General features: G+C 44.0%; 1 protein-coding gene across 4 annotated transcripts in view; it reads right to left on the bottom strand.

The window, feature by feature from the left end:
- Positions 1–23,468, bottom strand: part of BRD1 (bromodomain containing 1) — an 82,659-nt gene that overhangs the window by 3,437 nt on the left and 55,754 nt on the right. For 2 of the 4 annotated variants that reach the window (XM_069764974.1, XM_069764977.1), the window contains 4 exons: positions 6,578–6,713; positions 3,579–3,709; positions 703–812; positions 418–572 (listed from right to left, as the gene is read on the bottom strand). In XM_069764974.1, coding sequence (XP_069621075.1) covers positions 418–572; positions 703–812; positions 3,579–3,709; positions 6,578–6,713 — 532 coding nt within the window. The remainder of the gene's footprint in view (positions 1–417; positions 573–702; positions 813–3,578; positions 3,710–6,577; positions 6,714–23,468) is intronic. The other 2 variants (XM_069764975.1, XM_069764976.1) reach the window with 2 other exon arrangements.

Raw genomic sequence — 23,468 nt, 5'->3', positions numbered from 1 at the left:
CTGAATGTTTATTGGTTAGTCCATAGGTAAGGTATTTTACATTCATGTGCTGTTACATTCATGCTAGGAGCACTGTTCATTCAGTTGTACCACGTAACTCTCACTTTCTCTGAATCGTACAGGCTATGTTTCTCTAGGCATTTCTATGACAGTCAAAACGAGGACCACCATAGGAATTCTCAGAGAAAACAGAAATGAGGACCGAATAAAGAGGCTGTGTTATTTGAGAGTCAGAGTGCAGGTCATTAAGATACAACTTCTGGGCTAGAACAGAGCTGATGATTAAGGCATACAACCATAATTACGCAAGTTAACAGCACAACCAAGTTTACATTACTAATGAACCAAATCATGAAAAAAAAAAAAGTTGTGACGGTAATTAAAATGTTAAGCACTGTCGAGTACTACTGTACTTACCAGCTCCTTTTAGTGTCAAAAAACAGGACCAAAAATAGCTTTTCTTCAGCTCTTGTTTGCATCTGTTCTCCAGTTTTTAGTACATCCATAGGAGGAACGGGTATTGCAACACCATTGTGATGACAGCCAACTCGTGGCATCTTCGGGTCTATTATCTAACAGAGAACATGTATCAGATTCTGCACAAATATCAGGAATGAAAGACTACGTCTACAATGGCAGCTACATGATGTACATGACATTATGGCAACTGATGTCTTCTAGAAAAATAAAAGCAGTTCTTACCAATGCTGGATAAGAAGGATAACCACTGCACTTGGCCCACACCACTTTTAAAGGTTCAAGAAAGGCTGCAGTTGCACTTGTAGATACCCACATATTTGTTTGTCCAACTTCTTAAAAAAAAATAAAAAAAATACGAAAGAAAAAAAAACAAAAACAAAGAAATTTGCAGGTTTTAGCACGCGTTGAAAATGCAGCAAAATATCAAATTTTTGATTACACTTAAGACTACATAGTGTGGTCGTATAATGGCAAACCTCAGACAAATTGTGCAACCAAAACTGTGAATTGTTATTGCAAGACTATTTTTGGGTTGTGATTTCACTGCAAAAAAAAAAAAAAAAAAAAAAAAAAACAGCCAAATCACAGCTGCACATGACTTACACTGCAAGACGCATGCAACCAGAGACCAAAAATCCAATTAAGATTGCGACTCATTTGTAATGTTGCAATGTAAAACTGAAATTTTATACTGCAAGACACAGAGTATTCCTAGCCTTAAAGGAGATGTCTTGTCTTGTTAAATGGGTAAAACTGTAAACAAGCAACTTGGAAATTTACCAATTATTAAAAGGGAATCTGTCACAAGGTTTTTTCCACCTAATCTAAGATAAGATTGTTTATCTGCAGATCGTCAATGTAGGACTATAAAACCTGCTGGCATGTACTCCGCCACATTCATGAGCTCTGTATAACCCTGTCCTTCTGCCTATGCACAGGGTACACAGAATGATGCCAATCAGTGTTGTAGGCAGGGTTATACAGAGCTCAATATTCAAGGAATTGGTAGACTTGCATCAGATAAAACAATTTTGTAAAAAATACAGCAAGCAGCCCAGTAAGTGACACATTGCTGGAATCAGTATCTCTGGCCTTACATTACATCATCTCAGATGGGGAACCAAAAACCTGGTGACAAATGCCCTTTAAAAATCCTCTGCCTTCCCAATAACAGAGGGATTTTTAATTTAGTACTGCTCTTGTCTAGGTTACCAGCCACCTCTACAAGCTATCAAATGTGACTGATTTTCTAGACAAGGAGCGTGCTGGCAAGAGCTGCTCTGAAGCTGGCTGATGACTTGACCTGCTCAACTTCACTTCCTTTGGCACTTCTCAGCTGCTGAAGGAGCAAGGCGGCCTCCGGAAGTGCACAGTGCGACCTACTGAGCAGTTGGTCAAACTTGTCAATAGGAAGGCTGAATTTACCGTATATACTCGTGTATAAGCAGAGATTTTCAGCCCCAATAAAAATGGGTTTAAACTTCCCCTCTCGGCTTATACTCGAGTCATGGCCGGCGGTGGGGGGTGGGGTGTCGGCAGGTGAGGTGGAGCGATGACGGTCACATACTCACCTGCTCCTGGCACGGTCCCTGCTTATCCCATGGTCTCCAGCGCCTTCTTCCCCTGTTCAGCGGTCACGTGGTAAAGCTCATTAAAGTAATCAATATGGACTCCACTCCCATAGGGGTGTAGCCATATATTCATTCCTGTAATGAGCGGTACCATGTAACCGTTGAACGGAGGAAGAAGCTGCCGCGCCCAGAGACCATCTGTCCGGGAGAAGCTGCCAGGGACCACACAACAGGGAGCAGGTGAGTATTTCATATTCACCTTCCCTCGTTCCACCGCCGCCCAGTCTTCAGCGTCCTCTGCAGTGACTGTTCAGGTCAGAGGGCGCGATGACGTATTAGTGTGCGCGCCGCCCTCTGCCTCAACAGTCAGTGCGGAGAGAAGGGACGCTGAAGAGCAGCGGGCAGCAAGTGAGGTGAGCATGTCTTTTTTTTTTTTGTTGCAGCAGCAGCATTATATGTGGCACATTTTATATGGAGCATCTTATGGGGCCATAATCAGCATTTGTGCAGCATCAATTTTACTTTTATTGGTATCTATTTTTATTTTTGACATTTACTGGTAGCTGCTGCATTTTCCACCCTAGGCTTATACTCGAGCCAATAAGTTTGTCCAGTTTTTTGTTGCAAAATTGTGGGGGTCGGCTTATACTCGAGTATATACGGTACATGTTATGAGCAACTATAGACTGAACTGCAGACTGACAAAACAGACACTGAGCAACTTAGTTTAGTTTTCAGAAGGGTTCTCCAATTATATAAAAAAAAAAATTGGAAAAAAAAAAAATGGCTGCGTCACGCAATTCCAACACCAACCAACCAATTCTAGTTACAATTCTCAGAATGGGCAGCAGTGTGAAGAAACAACTCCTGAGAGCAGTGTCTCCACTGACAGAGAACTGCTTTAACTCCTGTGAATTTAAATCTGTAAATACCCTCCTCAGACCCCATTTATCTGTCACAGGTCTCCAGAGCTATGTTTATCGAGACTGCAGGCGCTCCTGAACATGTTAATGTGACGGGCTGTTGGAATTACATGATGGGGCCATTTTATTACATTCTTGGAGAATTCCTTTCATTTGCAGGCATCGTTAATATAGTGATCGAAATCTAAATTTTCCTATATCAAAAATACTAAGTCCAATTTTATAGATAACCTGCATTTAACCACTAAGAGCCCCGCTCTCAGCCACTAAGCGGAGTAACGCATGTGGGAACAATGCACCTTTCAAATGAGGAACTCAAAAGCCTCATTCTTGGGAGCAAAGTGTGGGAGACATTTTTGGCGTTTGAGAGGAAATTAGAGGATTATTGGATAAATCTACCTTCCAACTCGGACAATACAGGTGTTGTCCAGATTCAGCCAGAGTTCTGTAAAGAACAGTGCTATCCTTTCATCAGTTCTAATATAAACACGATAGGAATAATGCATCAATTGATCACTGCCCTTCAAGATAAATCCAATCCCTAAGCCAAGTTCTATAGCGCAAAAGAAAGCCAATGGAGTGGTTGAATATATGGAAAAGATACCTGCTGCAATTCTTGCTGCCCTTGCATAATTCCCATTTTCTATGCAAGATATTAGCTCACTGCGATCTTCTATTGTGTGACGTCGTACAAGTGCAGGTTTACCTTTGCCGCACTTTGGCAAAGTAAAGGTGCTAAATATAAAAATAAATAGAATTAAAGCAACATTGTGCCAATATATCTCCAATAATTTAACTGTACATTTAACAAAGGATTAATAATAAAAAGATGATCGATGCCATGAACATTTCTTGGCTCAAACTAAATGAAGAATCATGTACAAGAACAGAAGGTTTTACCTGGAGCAATTCTGTGCAACACATTCAAGAAACGTGCGTCTTAGGCAAGTTTCACACTAGCGTTTTCCTGATCTGCGGACTTCCTCCGTGAAGCGCCGCCCTCGGCCGCACCTCCGCCTACTTCTCCATGCGGCCCGCTTGCGACCTGCGTGCCTATCTTTAACATTAGGTACGCAGGTCGTGCGGCTGTATGAGGATGCTTCCGCATGCGTCGTTTTGATGATGTGGAGGAAAAAAAAATTGCTACAAGCTGCGTCCTACGCTGGTCGCCACATCGTCAAAACGACGCATGCAGAAGCATCCGCATATAGCGGCACGACCTGCATACCTAATATTAAAGATAGGTACGCAGGCCGCATCCAAAAGTAGGCGGAGCTAGTGGCAAAGGTGCGGCTGAGGGCGGGGCTTCACGGAGGAAGTCCGCAGCCCTCCGCAGATCACCAAAACGCGAATGTGAAACCGGCCTTAGATGTGTTATGTCTGGGCAAGTGCACTCAATATTTTGAATTATTGCATGTAATATTTTTATAAGGTTGTTCAACAAGTAGCCCATCAAAATTTCTATTCTGTAATCCATCCTGATAATCTATGTAATGATATGCAAATATATTAATATCCTTATAGATCATCTCCTTCCCAGGTGTCAGGCGTTGCTGTGATCCCACGTGACCACGCTGCAGCTTTACCGGCTCACAGCATGTAATGTAGGGTGAGGTAGCTGCTTTCCTAGTGTAAGTCTATGAAACTCAGAGCCAGGATTCGTAGACTTACATTGAGAAAGCGACTCTCAGTCGATACAAATCCCTGTGTAAGCCAGCTAGGCCGATTTCTGGTCACGTGAGCCAGAAGAGGACCGGAGAGGCCCTTCAAACAAGGGAAGATGGTGATAGGCAAGCATTTTTATGCTCGCACACATCATTGAATACTTATATACAATGGATTATGGAATATAAATTTTGATGAGACTTCCTTCAGGTTATTTAATTCTGGTTTGACAAATGTGCTATGTAGGACGATATTGGATGGATGCTGGAGTGGTAACCATGCTGCAGGGCTACAAAGTTGTGGAGTCAAACTAGTTAAGCGTTGAGAAATGTACCTACACCAGCTAAAAAAAAGTTCTATAAATACATTTTAATATAGAAAAGTTTAGAAATGGACCATTTTATAGTATGGAAGAGTCTTCCTGTGATGGGGAAGGACGCGGAGTCCACATTCTCCTCAATTACAGAGAGCTTCTCCATCTCCTACTGTCTGATCAGTGCAGGGCAGGAGAGGATGTTGCCAGGAACAGCACGGGAAACTGCACGTCCCGAGTAGCTGAAGGACCTTCCAGGTTGTGTGATCAGTCACATAGCTGGAAAGAACATCAATGATGGAGCTAAACTGAGTATATAGCAGAGCTGGGCATAGTGGGCATGCTGTAAAGCCATGTGTACTCTACTGTACTACAACTTGTGATATTGACCCCACAATGTCCTTACACAGTCATGGAAATTTTAATTAGCAGGCAACATTTTTTTCCATTTTCTGCTGTCTAAGACTCTGGCATGTCATAGTAAGGTGCGTCCTATAACCCAGATTGGCTTTACTTTCTTGTGTAGTGACAGTTTGCCTTTTTTTCGGCATGGTTTGGTTTAACACACCATTTGCTTCTACGGGTCCATGTGACCCGTAGAAGTGCTATCCGCACGAAACGGCCGTTGTCCTCCTGCACTCTCCGCACCCCTGTAACTTCTTAGCAAGAGACTGTATTAATCTGTACATGGATTAAATACTGCGCATCAGCAAATTGGTGAGTGCCGCTGTTTTCTTATTCTTTTTATGGGATTTCGTATTGCATTACTCGCACACAGCTGAGCACCAAAAACCGATTGCACACTAATGTTGGCACGTGAAGGAGAAATGTGATCGCAGGATTGCAAGTTTTCGTGCTGCTGAGTAGCTGGTCCGAGTGCCATTCCAATTCTGAAGATTTCTACGACATTCATAAGATTATCTCAGCACAGGAACATTTTATTTAATCACATCCAATTGTGGAAATTATTATTTAAAGTTGTATTGTTTAAAATCAACTTTAACTTTGTTCAAGGAAAAACTTAAGTGATAATTAGATTTAACAGATCTGGCAGATTATGGCAATGTGTGCCCAGTGATGCTAGAACTGTTGACTGAATTTGATTAACATGATTTATTAATTAAAGGGTCAAATATTTTCATCAAACAGGGCGAGATAGGTCCGAACAGCTTCCCCCCTCTATTTTCAAGAAATATTAAAATTCACAACAGCATTTTTTACTTGCTAATATTAAAAGTACTTTGTTCACTTGAAAAATTTAGGTGCAACAAAAATGTACAAACAGAAACTGGGAGTTTTTTGTGACATGAAAAGCTATTAAAATACATATTTTATATATGGCCCCCTTTCCATTGCATGTGGTAGAACTATGGCTGCAGTTTGAGAAAGCGGTGGTCTAGTTTGTACAGCATATATGATCGGCTACAGGTCATCACCTTATCCAGCAGACATCACAATACTGACAACTGTGCATATTGATGTTCATCACCTTTCACTTCAACATTTTTTTCCCAACAAACGAATAAAAAAGAAAAATGTAATGACTGCACACTCACACCATAAGTACATGGGAAAGTGTGTGATTCATTACTATATGCTAGGTGCAAAAATAAAACCACCTGTACCTTGAATTACACAGAACGCTGTTGTTGGAGGAAATACTAGATTCTGAAGCGCATCTTCTGCGTGGTTCCACTTTCCGTACTGGAGCTACCTCTATATCTTTATCCTTATCACCTCCTTCAAAACCGTTTGGAAGACCTAAAAACAAGCATAAAACACAACCAAACATTCAACATGGCTGCAAGTTCACTCAAGCTGAAGACAAGAAGTCTCTAATCAATTAGGAGGCAGACCATACATTGCTAAAATCTGGATTTAAATCTACATCTTCTCTAGTCAATGTATACATAGAAAGCAGGTGCTGCAAAAGCTGGGAAATTCTCCAAAACTGTATTTAACCAAGTTATATCCGTGGTAGAATGGAGTGGCAGTACACACATTCATGCACTAAGAAACTACCAATCTTTGCATTATCCTTCAGTAGTATAGAGAATTAACAGAACAGCGGTCAAGCATGTGCACTGCCGCCATTCTACTAAGGCCGGTGTCACACTTGCAACTGCAATGCGAGAAACTCGCACGAGTCTCTTGCCTCAATACCCGACACTGCAGTTGCAAGTGTGACACCGGCCCTGTGGGGGAAAAAAAAAAGTATCCTGTTGTCCTGATCAGTTGAGGCTCCTTTGGTTGGGCACCCACGGATCTAAAAGTTATCACCCATCTTAGATTGCAGCCTCGGGCTTTCAGTCACAGAGGCGTGGCCAAGTGTGTCTTCAGTACATAGTGAGCAGCAGCTGAAACAAAGCCCCCCACACAACACTGACAGCCGGCTCAGCAAGTGCATCATGATGGGTCACAACACATCAATCCCAACTCCGCACACTTTGTTGGAGCGGTTATAAAATGGCGCGAGGGATAGGGCCCTTCGTCTTATCTCCACTTGCGATGCTATCAAGGTCTCAGCAATGATATGGAACAGCAATGTGCAATTTTTCCTCCTTTAGGCACAGTAGGCTCATTTTTATCAATCTGCCAGCAACAATAGTGTAAGGTGTTTTCTGCTCTTTTTGAAGATATTACAGAGAGTAGATAACTATACAAAATAATGACTTCCACCAATACAAATGCTTCCCCCAGAAATCTTCCTCCTGCTCTGGTGCTGCCATTCCAATGGCCTCCACCGGGACCAGAAAAGGTGATATCCCGACCGCCAGTCGCGCTGAAGCCACTGACTGGCAGGATCAGGAGATTGGTTCGTCACGATTTACAGCTCCAGGGAAAAGGCAACGCTTCAGTGAGAATGGGGAATTTTAGGGATATTTGTTCTTTCTTAAATATAGTTCAATCCCTATCGTATTAACATCTTCAAAAATAGCAGACAACTCCTTTAATAATCTGTAGCTACTGCTACTTAATCAGCTTCTAGTCTTGACAATTTCAACATACTACTAATTTTTGCTGATCAAAAGTGCAAGACCTTTTTGGATTATACCAGACGCTGCAGGAACTGCCGCGAAGGATAACATTGCACATGGCTCACTGACTAGAATAGGCAATAGGGGTAAAGACATTCCAAAAAGCTAAATTAGGAAAGCAGTCGTTAGTACCAGCACAAATCCTAAGGAACAAAAAAACAAAGCAAGCATATTGTAAAGAGGAAAAGCCACACACACAACCAAGATTTAGAGGTAGAGTGCACATCCCTACTATAGAGAATACTGTATCCGTATATGAAGACTACAAACATATGTTTTACCAGCCCAGTAATAAAATACAAAGCATAATCCAAGAGTTTGCCTACCATAACAGTGTAAGGTGGAAATTTATGGAAAACGGTAGCATGCTAGAGTGGAATGGAAAAATATGTTTTATGCACTCCAAATAAAAGTTGCAGTAACTGGTTCCCAGAAGCATATAGCCTGAATATGTAAGCTTTGTAGGTCGTGGTACAAATACTATGTGGCATGTTCACCAATTTTGGTATGAAAGCGCCGAATTTGCAGAAATGATCATTTCTGCCTCTCAGCAACGGGTTATAGATACAGTGCCTTGCGAAAGTATTCGGCCCCCTGAACCTTTTCCCACATATCATGCTTCAAACATAAAGATACCAAGTGTAAATTTTTGGTGAAGAATCAACAAGTGGAATACAATTGTGAAGTTGAACAAAATTTATTGGTTATTTAAAATTTTGGTGGAAATTCAAAAACTGAAAAGTGGGGCGTGCAATATTATTCAGCCACAATAACTTAATACTTTGTTGCGCCACCTTTTGCTGCGATTCCAGCTGCAAGTCGCTTGGGGTATGTCTCTATCAGTTTTGTACATCGAGAGACTGAAATTCTTGCCCATTCTTCCTTGCCAAACAGCTCGAGCTCCGTGAGGTTTGATGGAGATCGTTTGTGGACATGCAGTTTTCAGCCCTTTCCACAGATTCTCGATTGGATTGAGGACTTTGACTTGGCCATTCTAACACCTGGATACATTTATTTGTGAACCATTCCATTGCAGATTTTGCTTTATGTTTGGGATCATTGTCTTGTTGGAAGACAAATCTCCAGCCTAGTCTCAGGTCTTTTGCAGACTCCAACAGGTTTTCTTCAAGAATAGTCCTGTATTTGGCTCCATCCATCTTCCCATCAATTTTAACCATCTTCCCTGTCCCTGCTGAAGAAAAGCAGGCCCAAAACATGATGCTGCCACCACCATCTTTGACAGTGGGCACGGTGTGTTCAGGGTGATGAGCTGTGTTGCCTTTACGCCAAACACATCGTTTGGCATTGTTGCCAAAAAGTTTGATTTTGGTTTCATCTGACCAGAGCACCTTCTTCCAATGTTTGGTGTGTCTCCCAGGTGGCTTGTTGCAAACTTTAAACGCCACTTTTTATGGATATCTGAGAAATGGCTTTCTTCTTGCCACTCTTCCATAAAGGCCTGATTTGTGCAGTGTATGACTGATTGTTGTCCTATGGACAGACTGTCCCACCTCAGCTGTCGATCTCTGCAGTTCATCCAGAGTGATCATGGGCCTCTTGGCTGCATCTCTGATCAGTCTTCTCCTTGTTTGAGATGAAAGTTTAGAGGGACAACCGGATCTTGGTAGATTTGTAGTGAATCGATACTCCTTCCATTTCAATATGATCGCTTACACAGTGCTCCTTGGGATGTTTAAAGTTTTGGAAATCATTTTGTATACAAATCCAGCTTTTAACTTCTCCACAACAGTATCACGGACCTGCCTATTGTGTTCCTTGGTCTTCATGATGCTCTCTGTGCTTCAAACAGAACCCTGAGACTATCACAGAGCAGGTGCATTTATATGGAGACTTGATTACACACAGGTGGATTATATTTATCATCATTAGGCATTTAGGACAGCATTGGATCATTCAGAGATCCACAATGAACGTCTGGAGTGAGTTTGCTGCACTGAACGTAAAGAGACCGAATAATATTGCACGCCCCATTTTTCAGCTTTTGAATTTCCACAAAAAAAGTAAAATAACCAAAAAATGTCATTCAACTTCACAATTGTATTCCACTTGTTGTTGATTCTTCACCAAAATTTACCGTACATTTGGTATCTATGTTTGAAGCATATGTGGGAAAAGGTTAAAAAGTTACAGGCAGCTGATTACTTTCGCAAGGCACTATCATCATGTACTGAACGATAAAACCTCGTCTATGAAGGCAGTAAATCGAAGTAAATCAGAAAGGAGACAACTCAAGAAAATAGACTAGTTTTGATAAGGGAAAAACACCAATGAACCGTAGAAACAGAAAGAAAAGTTATTCATTTTTCCATGCCATGTCGTACCACATCCTAAAAGAAGTTGCCACTGTCCACTAGAATGTGAAAAAGCCATGCATCTTCACCCCGTGTTAGCGACCAGGAGACTCCGACTGGCCAACAGAGACCCCGACCTGACCTGCTGCTGGGCACAGACACAGTCAGGACTCCACAGACTTATTCAAGGCCTTACATGCTAAAAATGACTATGGCCAGTATAGAGCTTGGCAGAGGCTGTGCTTTCTCTTTCATCCTATCAACCCTCAATTATTTCATAGCAAGACAAGGGGTTGTCATGGCAATTAACCCTGCTGTTCTGTTCGGTCTGGGGAGACCTATTTTGAACTTTGGTATTTTTTGGGGTGTTCAAGATGCGGTTCTGAAACTTGTGGTTGATTGACTTAAATGAGGATGGGTCGGTCGGCCACGGGTTTCAGAGCCGCATCTTGAATATTTTAAAGAATATTGAAGTTCAAAGTCGGTCATTTTTGACCAACAGAACAGCAGGGTTAAAGGCCTAACAATGGTCTTGGGGTCAGCATTAGATTCATAGTATTGTACAAAAATAATAAAACAGAAATAAACACTATAAATTTGGTATCAAAATGTCCCAACAGAATAAAGTTAATAAGTTTCGTGCAGCGAATAAAAAGCGTTAAAAAACTTTTTAAAAATAAAATGCAGAATAGCTGTTTTTCTATTTCTTCCCATGGAGAGTTAAAAGGTATTATCTACTGTATACCAATTTTAGCCCATAGCACAGGGAGGGTAATAAAGGTCAGGGTTTTTTTTTTTTGTTTTTATTGAAATATTTAAAAAATCTCTTATCCAAACAGTATTAATGAGCAAGGAGAAATGTGATTGGTTCATTTGTTCTTTGACGTCACCTTGTTATGTTGTATAATCTTATATATGTACCCAAAATAGTATCACTGGAAGAAAGAAAATGATGGCTTTAGGAATGCGGGGAAAAATAGCTTGTGCTTAGTTTAAAAAAATAAATAAAAATTAGGCCCATTTCTTAGAGGGTTACAAATCAGCTCTGCACGTGCTTCCCAATGGCATGAGTATTAAAGGGAAGACTGATCACCAGGCATCACCGGATGCCCATGGCAGCAAAGAACGTGCAGGTGTAGTCCCTACCTATGGGAAACACTCCCCCCCCCCCCAGGATAGGCGGCCTTTAGTGTTACTTTAATATACAAGCATGTCAGGAAATTCTAGCTACATTCACCAACAGGGGATTAATGAGAAATTAAAGCCCCCACATGGAGCAATAACAAGAACATCTAAAATCAGGGGTGCACAAACTTTTCTGGTCCAAGGTCCATTGTCATGTTGATTCACTCTGAAGGGCCATAATAAAAACTTATAGGGGCATTACCATCTGATACATTTCTGGCACACACAGTTACAGTTGTGCTCAAAAGTTTACATACCCCGGCAGAATTTTTGCTTTCTTGGCCTTTTTCAGAGAATATGAATGATAACACCACAACATATTTTTCACTCATGGTTAGTGATTGGGTGAAGCCATTTATTGTCAAACTACTGTGTTTTCTCTTTTCAACCCCTTAACCCCCAGAGCTTTTTTCAGTTTTTCTTTTTCGGTTCTCGCTCCCCTCCTTCCCAGAGCCATAACACTTTATTTTTCCTTCAATATGGCCATGTGAGGGCTTATTTTTTGCGGGACTAGTTGTATTTTTGAACGACACCATTGGTTTTACCATGTCGTGTACTAGAAAACGGGAAAAAAATTCCAAGTGCGATGAAACTGCAAAGAAGTGCAATCCCACACTTTTTTTTTTTTTTTTTTTTTGCTAGGTTCAGTGAATGCAAAAACGGACCTGCCATTATGATTCTCCAGGTCATTATGAGTTCATAGACACCAAACATGTCTAGGTTCTTTTTTTATCTAAGTGGTAAAAAAAAATTCCCAACTTTGCGGGGGAAAAATTGTGCAATTTTGATACCCATAGCGTTTCCATTTTTCGTGATCTTATTTTTTTCTTATTTTGCATACCGAGCTGACGTTTCTTAATGATACCATAATTGGTGCAGATACGATCTTTTGATCGCCCGTTATTGCATTTTAATAATATATCGGGGCGACAAAAAAAAACGTAATTCTGGAATTTTTTTCTCACTACTCCATTTAGCGATCAGGTTAATCCTTTTTTAAGTGATAGATCGGGCGATTCTGAATGCAGCGATACCAAATATGTGTATATTAGATTTTTTTTATTGCTTTATTTTGAATGGGGTGAAAGGGGGCGGTGATTTCAACTTTTATATATATATTTTTTTCATATTTTAATTTTTTTTTTTTTTTTTTTTTAACTTGGCATGCTTCAATAGCCTCCCAGAAGAAGAAGCTGCCACAACTTGATCGGCTCTGCTACATAGAGGCAATGATCAGATTGCCTCTATGTAGCAGAATTACTGCATTGCTATGAGCGCCGACCACAGACCTCTGGTTGTCATGCTGGCCCACCGATGACCCTCGACCATGTGAGGGGGGTCAGCGGTGCACGTATTTCCGGCCTGATGGCCGGAAGCGTGTGTTAAACGCCGCTGTCAGAGTTTGACAGTGGCATTTAACTAGTTAATAGGCGCGAGTGGAACACAATACCATCTGCACCTATTGCGGGCACATGTCAGCTGTTCAAAACAGATGACATGTCCCGTCTTTGATGCGGGCTCACCACTGGAGCCCACCTCAAAGCGGGGGATACTGCCAGCTGACGTAATATACCGTCCGATGGCAGTAAGGGGTTAAATCATAATGGTAACCCAAAACATCCAAATTACCTTGATCAAATGTTCACATATCCCATTTCTTAATACCATGTAATGCCCCCTCTATCATCAATGACAGCTTGAAGTCTTTTGTGGTAGTTGTGGATGAGGTTCTTTATTTTCTCAGATGGTAAAGCGTCCCACTCTTAGCAAAAATCCTCAAGTTCCTGTAAATTCATGGGTTCTCTAGCATGAACTGCGCGCTTGAGATCTCCCCAGAGTAGCTCAATGATATTGAGGTCAGGAGACGGAGATGGCCACTCCAGAACCTTCATTTTGTTCTGCTGTAGCCAATGACAGGTCGACTTGGCCTCGTGTTTTGGATCATTGTCATGCTGGAATGTCCAAGTACGTCCCATGCGCAGCTTCCGGGCTGATGAGTGCAAATTTGCCTCCAGTATTTGCTCATAACATGTTGCATTCATCTTTCCTTCAACTTTGACCAAGTTTCCTGTGCCTTTGTAGCTCACACTTCCCCAAACCATCAGCGATCTACCTCCGTGCTTTACACTAGGAATGGTGTTCCTTTCATCATAGGCCGTATTGACCTCTCTCCAAATGGAACGTTTATGGTTGTGTGGTCAAAAAGTTCAATTTTGGTATCATCACTCGAAATTACTTTGTTCCAGAAGTTTTGAGGCTTGCCTGTGCCGTTTTGCGTATTGTAGGAGATACTTTGTGACATTTGCGCAGTAATGGCTTTCTTCTGGCAACTCGAACATTTTTTTCAGGTTTTCCAGTACTTTGCATGGTTGAATGGACAGGGTCATTCAAAAGTACAACTGGTCTCTCAAAAATCAAGCGTTCACTTCTCTATCGATAAAAACAAGTTATGGCTCTTAAAAGCTGAGGAAAAAATGTAAAAATGGCAATGTTGGGTAGAGAACATAGTACAATATATATACCACAGCTGTGACATCCAGTCCGCAAGGCCAAGTTTCCAGTAAGCCAGATAGAATTCCTTTTCTGGTAGGGAAAATAACCTTTTGATGTAGAATATAAATGTTTACTGCACAATTATATGCAGAAAAAACGGGCCTGTCAGACCAGCAATGACAAGGCAAATATTTAAAAAGGATACAGACATGGTTCCTTTTCAGTAGTGCACCATTGAATTGGGCAGAGTTAACGTGAATGGGGCCTTTAACAACACCCGCCATTACACAGCACCAAAATGACCAACCAACTTGATCCAAGCCAGAAAAGTGTCCTTTCCACAACACGGAGAGCACTACGCCTAATGATGTTCAGCGGACATTAGGTCCATATAATGTAAAAATAATTGCAGCACGCATTGGTGTCTTCGTACTTCAGATGAATTCAAGTCAATGAGCATGCAGAAAAATACATCCGATTCCATGCAGATACAAGTGCCATCCAATTTTTATACAGGGTCATTAACGTAGGAAACTGCTCGGGGGTCTTGTAAATTTAACTTAAAATCGATAAAAATGATATAGATTATATATATATATATATATATATATATATATATATATATATATATATATATATATATATATATATATATATATATATATATATACACACACACACACACACACACACACGTATACACACACACACGTATACACACACACACATACACACACACACGTATACACACACACGTATACACACACACGTATACACACACACGTATACACACACACGTATACACACACACACAATGTATATACACACACATACATATATACATACATATATCAGATCGCATATGGATGAGAACAGGCATAACAAAAAATTTGTTTTTTTCGATGAAAGACCTTTTCAACCGACTGCATGAATTTAGTTTCACAATTACATGGATTATGCTGTGTAGTCTATAGCTACATTAAGGTTGTTTGTCCTGTCTTCTAAATAAAGTCAGCACATGTCCGAATCCTGATTGTGTGTGATGTGCATGCTGTCAGGATTGCCCAGTATTGGCAGAGAGTGTCACACCGGTGGCATGCGATTAGCATTACTCAGCCACATTCTGACTGGATGCATTAGCATTTTCTTCATGCAATTGAATTAAAAGAAGCAGAGAACTTTTACATTACACATGACCTCTTGTATGCACATTGCTGATCAACTCTCACCAGCAGTATCAATGATTGGCAACAGCAGGTGCACCACACGCTATCAGGATTATAGTCTGCAATCACTTTGTAGCTGCAAACGTCTGAATTTTAAGACTGGACCGTCCCTTTAAAGTGGTTTTCCCCTTAATAGGCATTTGTCACCTAGTCACAGAATAATCTGAGTGCTGGGGGCCTCACCCCTGTAACAGATGTCCTGAGCCCCATTCCTTTTCCCATGAGCATGGGTTTTTTTGGGGGGGGAACCTGAAACTCCTTTATAGTGATCAGCGGGTCTCAAAGCAACCAGACATTTATTTCCTACAAGCCATGTGCATCAGAACATCCCCATATCAGGAACGGTGTTACAGAGGGTCACCGGAGGAACAATATTCTCCAATTCACGTTCCTGATCTACTGCTATGCAGGTCCTGAGCAGGTAGGGTTCCTCTGACTTTCTATTAGACTAAACGTATACATAGTCTGACAGCTGTAAACCCCCACAAGTGCAGCCACACAACAAGGTGAAAGGCATTTTCTATTCTGTGACTACAACTCTGGAATCAAGACGACTATAGGGACCCCTTCCTAAGCTGGTCAAGTGCCCACTAATGGGAGAGGCTCAGAGAAGGAAGGAAATGTGACAGTAGGACAGTAGTTTTACACTCAAGTAAATAAGGCAGCACACTGCAGCGCTAGAACATACAAACTTGAAAAACGAAATTTGAACTGCATTACTGCACTAGAAATATGAAAAGTGAGAGCTTTTAGCGCATAAAAATGGCCAATTTTATGTGTACCTGGTAACCCCTTTACGGCATCTCTCTTATACCAGGTCCTACGCTTGCCTTACCTCGTGCACTCCGCCTCCTAGCTTCAGGTGTTTTAATTACAGCAGGTCCAATACCCCTCCACAGAGAGAGAGAGAATTTTAGTCTAGTAAGAGGTTTTCACATGTACCCATTCAGATGGAGACGTTTATTCTCAGCGAGGTAAGGCAAGTTTAGGACCTGGTATAAGAGAGATGCCGTAACGGGGCTACCAGGTACACATAAAATTGGCCATTTTTATGCGCTAAAAGCTCTCATTTTTCATATTTCTAGTGCAGTAATGCAGTTCAAATTTCGTTTTTCAAGTTTGTATGTTCTAGCGCTGCAGTGTGCTGCCTTATTTACTTAACTATATACGAGTTGGCGACTCTAGGTTCAGCACCTGTTCACACTGAGTCTATGTTTGGATGTGCAGGTCAGGTTTTTGAAAAGTAGTTTTACACTCGACAGGTTTTCGTTTGATTACACACAGCATCAAAAATGGTTTTCCGCTGCGTTATTAAACCTTATATAGGAAGGCCATCTTTCTAAAAGTCACATTAACCCCCTGAATCCTCCTCACACTCCAGGATTTTTTCTGGCTCCAACTGTCTGCTGGCTACAAGTGATGAAGTCCTGGACCACAAGGGCTTTAGAGGGGGCAGATTGCAGTGGAAAGATCACTTTTTATTTTAGAAGAGGGTGACATCCCTATGTAAAGATTTCATGACAAAGTGGAAAATCCCTTTAACCCTGCTGTTGTCTTCGGTCTGGGGAGACCGATTTTGAACTTTGGTATTTTTGGGGGTGTTCAAGATGCGGTTCTGAAACTTGTGGTTGATTGACTTAAATGAGGATAGGTCGGTCGGCAATGGGTTTCAGAGTCTTGAATATTTTAAAGAATATTGAAGTTCAAGGTCGGTCGTTTTTGACCGAAGACAACAGCAGGTTAAACCCTTACCGACCCATGACGAACTGGTACATCATATGACGGCTCCCTGACTATAATTGGAGCGGAGCCCACATCTTTGCCAACAGATGATGACCGCCGCTAACTTCCAACCGGAGGTAGCTCCACCTGCAGCTCATAACCTTTTACATGCTACCGTCAATCTGTGACAGCGGTATTTCCAGTACACGGTTTTCTAACAGCCCACCATTACCCCCGCCATGCTATCACAAGGTGCCTATAGTTTGTCTGCTGGAGACCCCCATGCCCATCCAGACAGTACCACTATAGAACCCAGCCTGTGGCTGGAGATCATATGAAACTGAATTTTGCTATACACAGCAGTACTGTGATATTTCCGGTGTCTGGTAAAAGCAGGTTAAAAAGTCACCTGGGGGCACTACAGAATACAGTAAAAATAGGGATTTGTGTGTACTCACCGTAAAATCCTTTTCTCCGAGCCATTCGTTGGGGGACACAGGACCATGAGTGTTATGCTGCTGCCACTAGGAGGACACTAAGCTAACACAGAAAGATAACTCCTCCTCTGCAGTATACACCCTCTCATTGGGCCATATTCAACCAGTTCTGTATTAAAGGGATACTGTCACCTGAATTTGGAGGGAATAATCTTCAGCCATGGAGGCGGGGGTTTTTGATTCACCCTTTACTTACCCGCTGGCTGCATTATTGGATTGAAGTTCATTCTCTGTCCTCCATAGTAAATGCCTGCGCAAGGCAAGATTACCTTGTGCAGGCATGTACTACGGAGGACAGAGAATGAACTTCAATCCAATATTGCAGCCAGCGGGTAAGGAAAGGGTGAATCAAAAACCCCGCCTCCATGGCTGAAGATTGTTCCCTCCAAATTCAGGTGACCGTGTCCCTTTAAAGCAGTAGGAGTATTAAACATAAGACAATAAAACTATGTCAAAACCAAGAAGCAACAACAAGCCAATAGGCTAACAGGGTGGGTGCTGTGTCCCCCAATGATTGGCTCCGAGAAAAGGATTTTACGGTGAGTACACAAAAATCCCTATTTCTCCTACGCCTCCTTGGGGGACACAGGACCATGGGAAGTCCTAAAGCAGTCCCTGGGTGGGGAGCAACATAGCTGCTATTACCCCATGTACCATAGGCTTACAGCTAAGGTACCACTGCCGACTGCAGAATGCGCTTGCCAAGGGCAGCATCTGCAGAGGAAAAAGAATGAATGTGGTAATGCTTTGCAAAAGTATGCAAGCTGGACCAAGTCGCTGCTTTGCAGACCTGTTGTGCTGACGCCTGGTACCGAATGGCCCAAGAGGCGCCCACTGACCGAGTAGAATGGGCCTTAATCCCTGCTGGGATAGGAGCACCCTTAACACGATAGGATTCCTGAATAGCTATCGGATCCACTTGGCTAGAGTGGCCTTGGAAGCAGGTAAGCCCTTTCCTTGTCCCTCTGGAAGCACGAACAGGACATCCGACTTGCGGAAGGGAACTGTCTGTGAGATGTACCGTCGAAGAGCCCTAACCACATCAAGAGTGTGCAGAGCTTTCTCAACTCGATGGACTGGTGCTGGACAAAATGAAGGCAGAATAATCTCTTCATTGAGGTGAAAAGAAGAGACGACTTTGGGTAGAAAAGAGGGGGGAAGTCCTCAAGACTGCCTTATCCGGGTGAAAAACCAGAAATGGGGGTTGGCAGGATAGAGCCACTAACTCCAAGACTCACCTGAATGACGTAATAGCCACTAGAAAAACTAACTTCCAGGAAAGGAAGGTCAGAGAGACATCCTGCAGTGGCTCGAAAGGTGCCTCCTCAAGAGCTCCAAGGACCAAATTAAGATGCCATGGATCCAAGGGCATTTAATAGGGAGGCACCACACGGAAATCTCCCTGAATGAACGTCTTCACCTGTAATCTGGTGGCAATTTTGCGTTGGAACAGGACTGACAATGCTGACACCTGTCCTTTGAGAGAGCTAAGCTCGAGACCCGACTCTAGGCCTGAATGGAGAAATTCCAATATGGAAGGAATGGAGAATACCAGAGGAGATCGTCCATGGGCGTTGAACCAAGCGAAGAAGTTTCCTCAGGTACGGTGGTAAATGCGCATGGACACGGGATTCCTAGCCTTGATCATGGTGGAGGATACCACTGGGGAGAATCCAGCTTGGGCTAGAACCCAGGATTCAACGGCCACACCGTCAAAGACAGGGCCCTGGAGTTCTGGTGGCAAAAAAAAAAAAAAATAGGGCACTGTGAGAGAAGGTCCATGCGATCTGGAAGCCGCCATGGGACGTCGGTAACCAGCTGAACCAGTTCCGCGTACCATAACCGATGCGGCCAGACCGGTGCAACCAGGATCACTGGTACCCCCCTCCGCCCTGATCTTCTTGATAACCCTCGGTAGCAGAGGAAGAGGATGAAAAATGTACGGGAGGCGGAATTGATGCCACGGCAGGATGAGAGCATCTTCTCCGACGGCACGTGGGTTGAGGGATCGGGCAATTAACTATGGGACCTTGTTGTTTAGCCTTGAAGCCATGAGGTCCACATCCGGGGTACCCCAGTGATGACAAATCTGCTGGAAAACTTCCGGGTGAAGGGACCACTCGCCCGAGGCAAGACCCTGGCAACTGAGAAAGTCCGGTGCCCAATTTTCCACACCTGGTATGTGGATCGCCGAGATGGGTGAATGGTTGCTCTCGGCCCAGCGGAGGACATGGGTCACTTCGAGCATGGCCGTCTTGCTGCGACTTCCCGCCTGATGGTTGATGTACGCCACCGCTGTGGCGTTGTCGGATTGGATTCTGATGGGGTGACCTGCCAGGAGATGGCGAAAGCTGAGTAACGCTAGTCTGATCGCTCGTATTTCCTGGATATTGATGGGGAGATGCGACTCTCGAGTGGACCACCGCCCCTGTGCTGTGTGGTGGTTGAAAACCGCACCCCAGCCCAACAGGCTGGCATCAGTGGTCACCACCAACCAGTGCACTGGGAGAAGAAAAAAAAAAAAAAACACACTTTCCCTGGTACAGGGAGGACTTGAGCGTCCACCACCTGAGGGTCTGCCTGACCTGCCAAGACAGATGAAAACGACGGTCGGGAGAGGATGGGGTCCCGTTTCATGCCGACAGTAGCGCATGTTGTAAGGGACGGAGGTGGAACTGCGCAAACGGAACTGCTTCCATGGCTGCCACCATTTTTCCCGAGGATGCGCATGCTGAAACGAATGGAGTGAGGGACTGGATGGGAGAGACTCCGAGCTCCCTGCTGCAAGGCCAAGGCCTTTTCTGGAGGGAGAATGACCAGAAGCAGAAAGTGTCCAGTGTCAGTCCAAGAAAGGAAACCCGCTGAGACGGGGTCGGAGAGGATTTTTCGAAGTTTATCTTCCAACCCAGGCGAGAAAGAGTATCCACTGTGGTAGTGACTGACTCCTCGCAAGCTGGATATGACTGAGCTTTTATCAGCAGGTCGTCCAGGTACGGGAGTACCACCACTCCCCGAACATGAAGGATTGCCATGACCGCTGCCATGACCTTGGTAAAAACTTGGGGAGCAGTGGTGAGGATGAAGGGTAAGGTGACAAATTAAAAAAGTTTTCATCTCGAAAAGCGAAGGAACTGTTGGTGAGGAGGGAAGATTGGGATGTGGAGGTAAGCATCCTTGATGTCTATGGATGCTAGGAACTCTCCATTTTCCATGGACGCGACGACAGAACGGAGAGATTGCATTCTGAAATATCGGATTTTGATAAAGTTGTTGAGAAGCTTTAGGTCCAGCATCGGTTGCAGTGATCCATCCTTTTTTGGGACCACGAATAGGTTAGAGTAAAACCACTTGAACCTTTTGTCTCGGGGAACCGGAATGACGACTCCGTCCCCTTGTAGTGCCCTTATGGCCTGAAGAAAAACAGTCTATTTTGGGAGAACGCGACTGGAAAAAACATGTCGGGGGAAGAGAATAAAACTATCTTGTATCCGGAGGACACCAGTTCTCTGACCCACTCATCGTGGACGACAGAGCCAGGCTAGGCGGAACAAAAGCAAACGGCCGCCTACTTTGTCCATGTCCTCCGGATGTTGCAACGAGTCATTGAGTGGAAGATCTAGATGATCTGGATCCCTTAGATCCAGACATCCCAGGGTCTGGGTTTCCAGCTACGGTTAGGCCTGTACGAGGCCTGGGAACCTCTGTTTCCGCGCGAGGCTCGTGCTGATTCGGGGAGTACATGACTAATTGGGATTGTTACGAAAGGGCCGGAAGCGAGGCTGTTGTTGAAATGGAAACGGCCATGTAGGTTTTTGTTGAGGAAGAAATTTACTCTTTCCTCCGGTAGCATCAGAAATAATTTGGTCTAACTTTTCTCCGAATAGGCGACACGCTTAGGTATGATTTTTTGGAAGCAAAATCTGCTCGCCAATCTCTAAGCCACAGGGCTCTTTTGATGGCGATAGCATTTAAGGCTGCCTGTGCAGAGCAATTGGCCGCATCTATTGAGGTGTTAACCACAAAGTCCCCGGCTTGGGTTATCTGGTTAGCTAGGTTGACCGCCTCTGGAGGGAGATTACTGTTGTGGACAGTTGTGGTAAGCACCTCAGCCCAAGCGACCATAGCCTTAGCCACCCAAGTGGCGGTGAAAAATGGAAAGTGACGCTGCAGTGGCCTCGAAGACAGCGTGAGCCAGGTAGTTAATTTGACCGTCAGCAGGGTTTTTGACTGATGAACCGTCAGACAAAGATAGGAGGGTTTTGGAAGCGAGGTGCGATACAGCAGGATCTACAGGAGGAGACTGCAGCCAGTCCTTCATTGGTTCCTGAGCAAAAAAGTATTTGGTCTCTATAGGCTTTCGGCCCGTGAAACGTTTGTCGGGCCGGTCCCCATGTTTCTGGACAATGTCCTGAAATTCAGGATGAGTGACGAATACCTTTTGAACATGTTTAGTCCTTTTAAAAGACACTACGTGTTCTTGCGTGGATACAGCCTCCTCGTCCACCTTCAGGGTCTTGTTGACCGCATCAATAAGAGTATCAAGTGTCTCTTGAGAAGTCAAGGAGTCATGAACTAAAGATGCATCAGACTCTTATTCAGAGTCCTGTGCATTGGGGTTCTCAGGAGAAGGGGAACGAGAAATTGAGCTTGTGGAAGCTGAAGGACAAGCACGGCTGTAGTCAGGGGACGCGACATGAGCCAGTTTTCTGGAACCCCCATCCTTGACAGGTCCGCACCGTCGCCAGAGTCCTCTGCGGTAGTCTGGCTTAAAGAAGGACCCCGGAGGGAATTTATTGCCTTTGTCAGGGAGTCCATAGAACGCGAGAGGGAAGCAACCCACTCAGGGGGACTCGGCTCCACATGGTCAGAGGCGGCGTTGACTGAACACAGGTCGAATCACAATCCGCACATAACGGGGTAGTGTAAGCTTGAGGCAAGGCAGTACTGCAAGTGGCACATGAAGTGAAAAACACTGTGCTTTTTGTTAGCCTTCTTGACTTCTTTAGGTTGAGACATAGTGTTTTAGAGATAAGGGGCTAAATAGGCAGGATATGTGCTGAAGGGCCGGGCAGGCTGCAGAGAAAGGGTCAAGCCTTTTGTGTAGAGCTTACCCACGGTCCTGTGTTGGTTGTCCCCAGGGAGAATAGGACAGAGGGAGGTCCCATCTGTCTGGAGCTGTCAGCGGCGTGATTCCCTGCAGCAGAGTGATGCAAGATGGCGTCAGAGATTTGCAGGGCGTTTCTCGTTCTAGACTAGTAGCGCCGATGATGGTGGGTGGAGCTTTGGCGTCGGTGGAGCAATAGATTGCAGCCTAGTCTGGCTGAAAAGCCGGGGGCTAAATTTCTGAAATCTGCCGGCGATGCGCATTGGCGGCCGCGACGGGCCAGGTGCTGGCAGCCGGCCAATGTTTCCCTCCCTGGGGATCAGGACCGCACCTTCCAACACAGGATTGCGAGGAAGGGAGATACTCACAGCCTGCAAGCAGTACCGAGGGTGCAGCGCCTCCTTCACTGTCAGGACCGCTGGTATGAGCTGAATCCTCTTCCGTCGGGGGATGGAGAGAAAAAAAAACACCTCCATCCATCTTTGTCAGCTTTCATGGGGCTGCGATGACGCCATAAAGTGTGGGGCCTTGGAAAGGTGGTTGGGCCCAGGAGAGGGACATAAGAGTCAGACTATGTTCTCGCCATCATGCAGGTGGGAGATCGGGACAATTAAAGGAACAGTCGCCCAAGAATATAAAAGGCGTGTCCCAGTCGTTGCAGGAGGGTACGGGGAGGTATACACCGCGTGCTTGCCTGTTGAAGGCTCGGGGGAGAGCGGACCCTAGAAAGGAATCCGTCGCCCCCCTTCATTCCCGTTAATCAAAAAATAAAAATTTAGAGAAAAAATAAATTTGGGGTCTGAAACAGACCCAAGTGCCTCCTACAGACACTAAGAACTGGTTGAATGTGGCCCAGTGAGAGTGTGTATACTGCAGAGGAGGAGTTATCTTTGTGTTGACTTAAGTGTCCTCCTAGTGGCAGCAGCATAACACCCATGG

Source organism: Ranitomeya imitator, chromosome 4, assembly GCF_032444005.1.
Source record: "Ranitomeya imitator isolate aRanImi1 chromosome 4, aRanImi1.pri, whole genome shotgun sequence".
In the NCBI taxonomy this organism is placed as follows: domain Eukaryota; kingdom Metazoa; phylum Chordata; class Amphibia; order Anura; family Dendrobatidae; genus Ranitomeya; species Ranitomeya imitator.
Note: the sequence above shows the minus strand (reverse complement) of the source record. Positions and strands in the feature narration are given on the sequence as shown.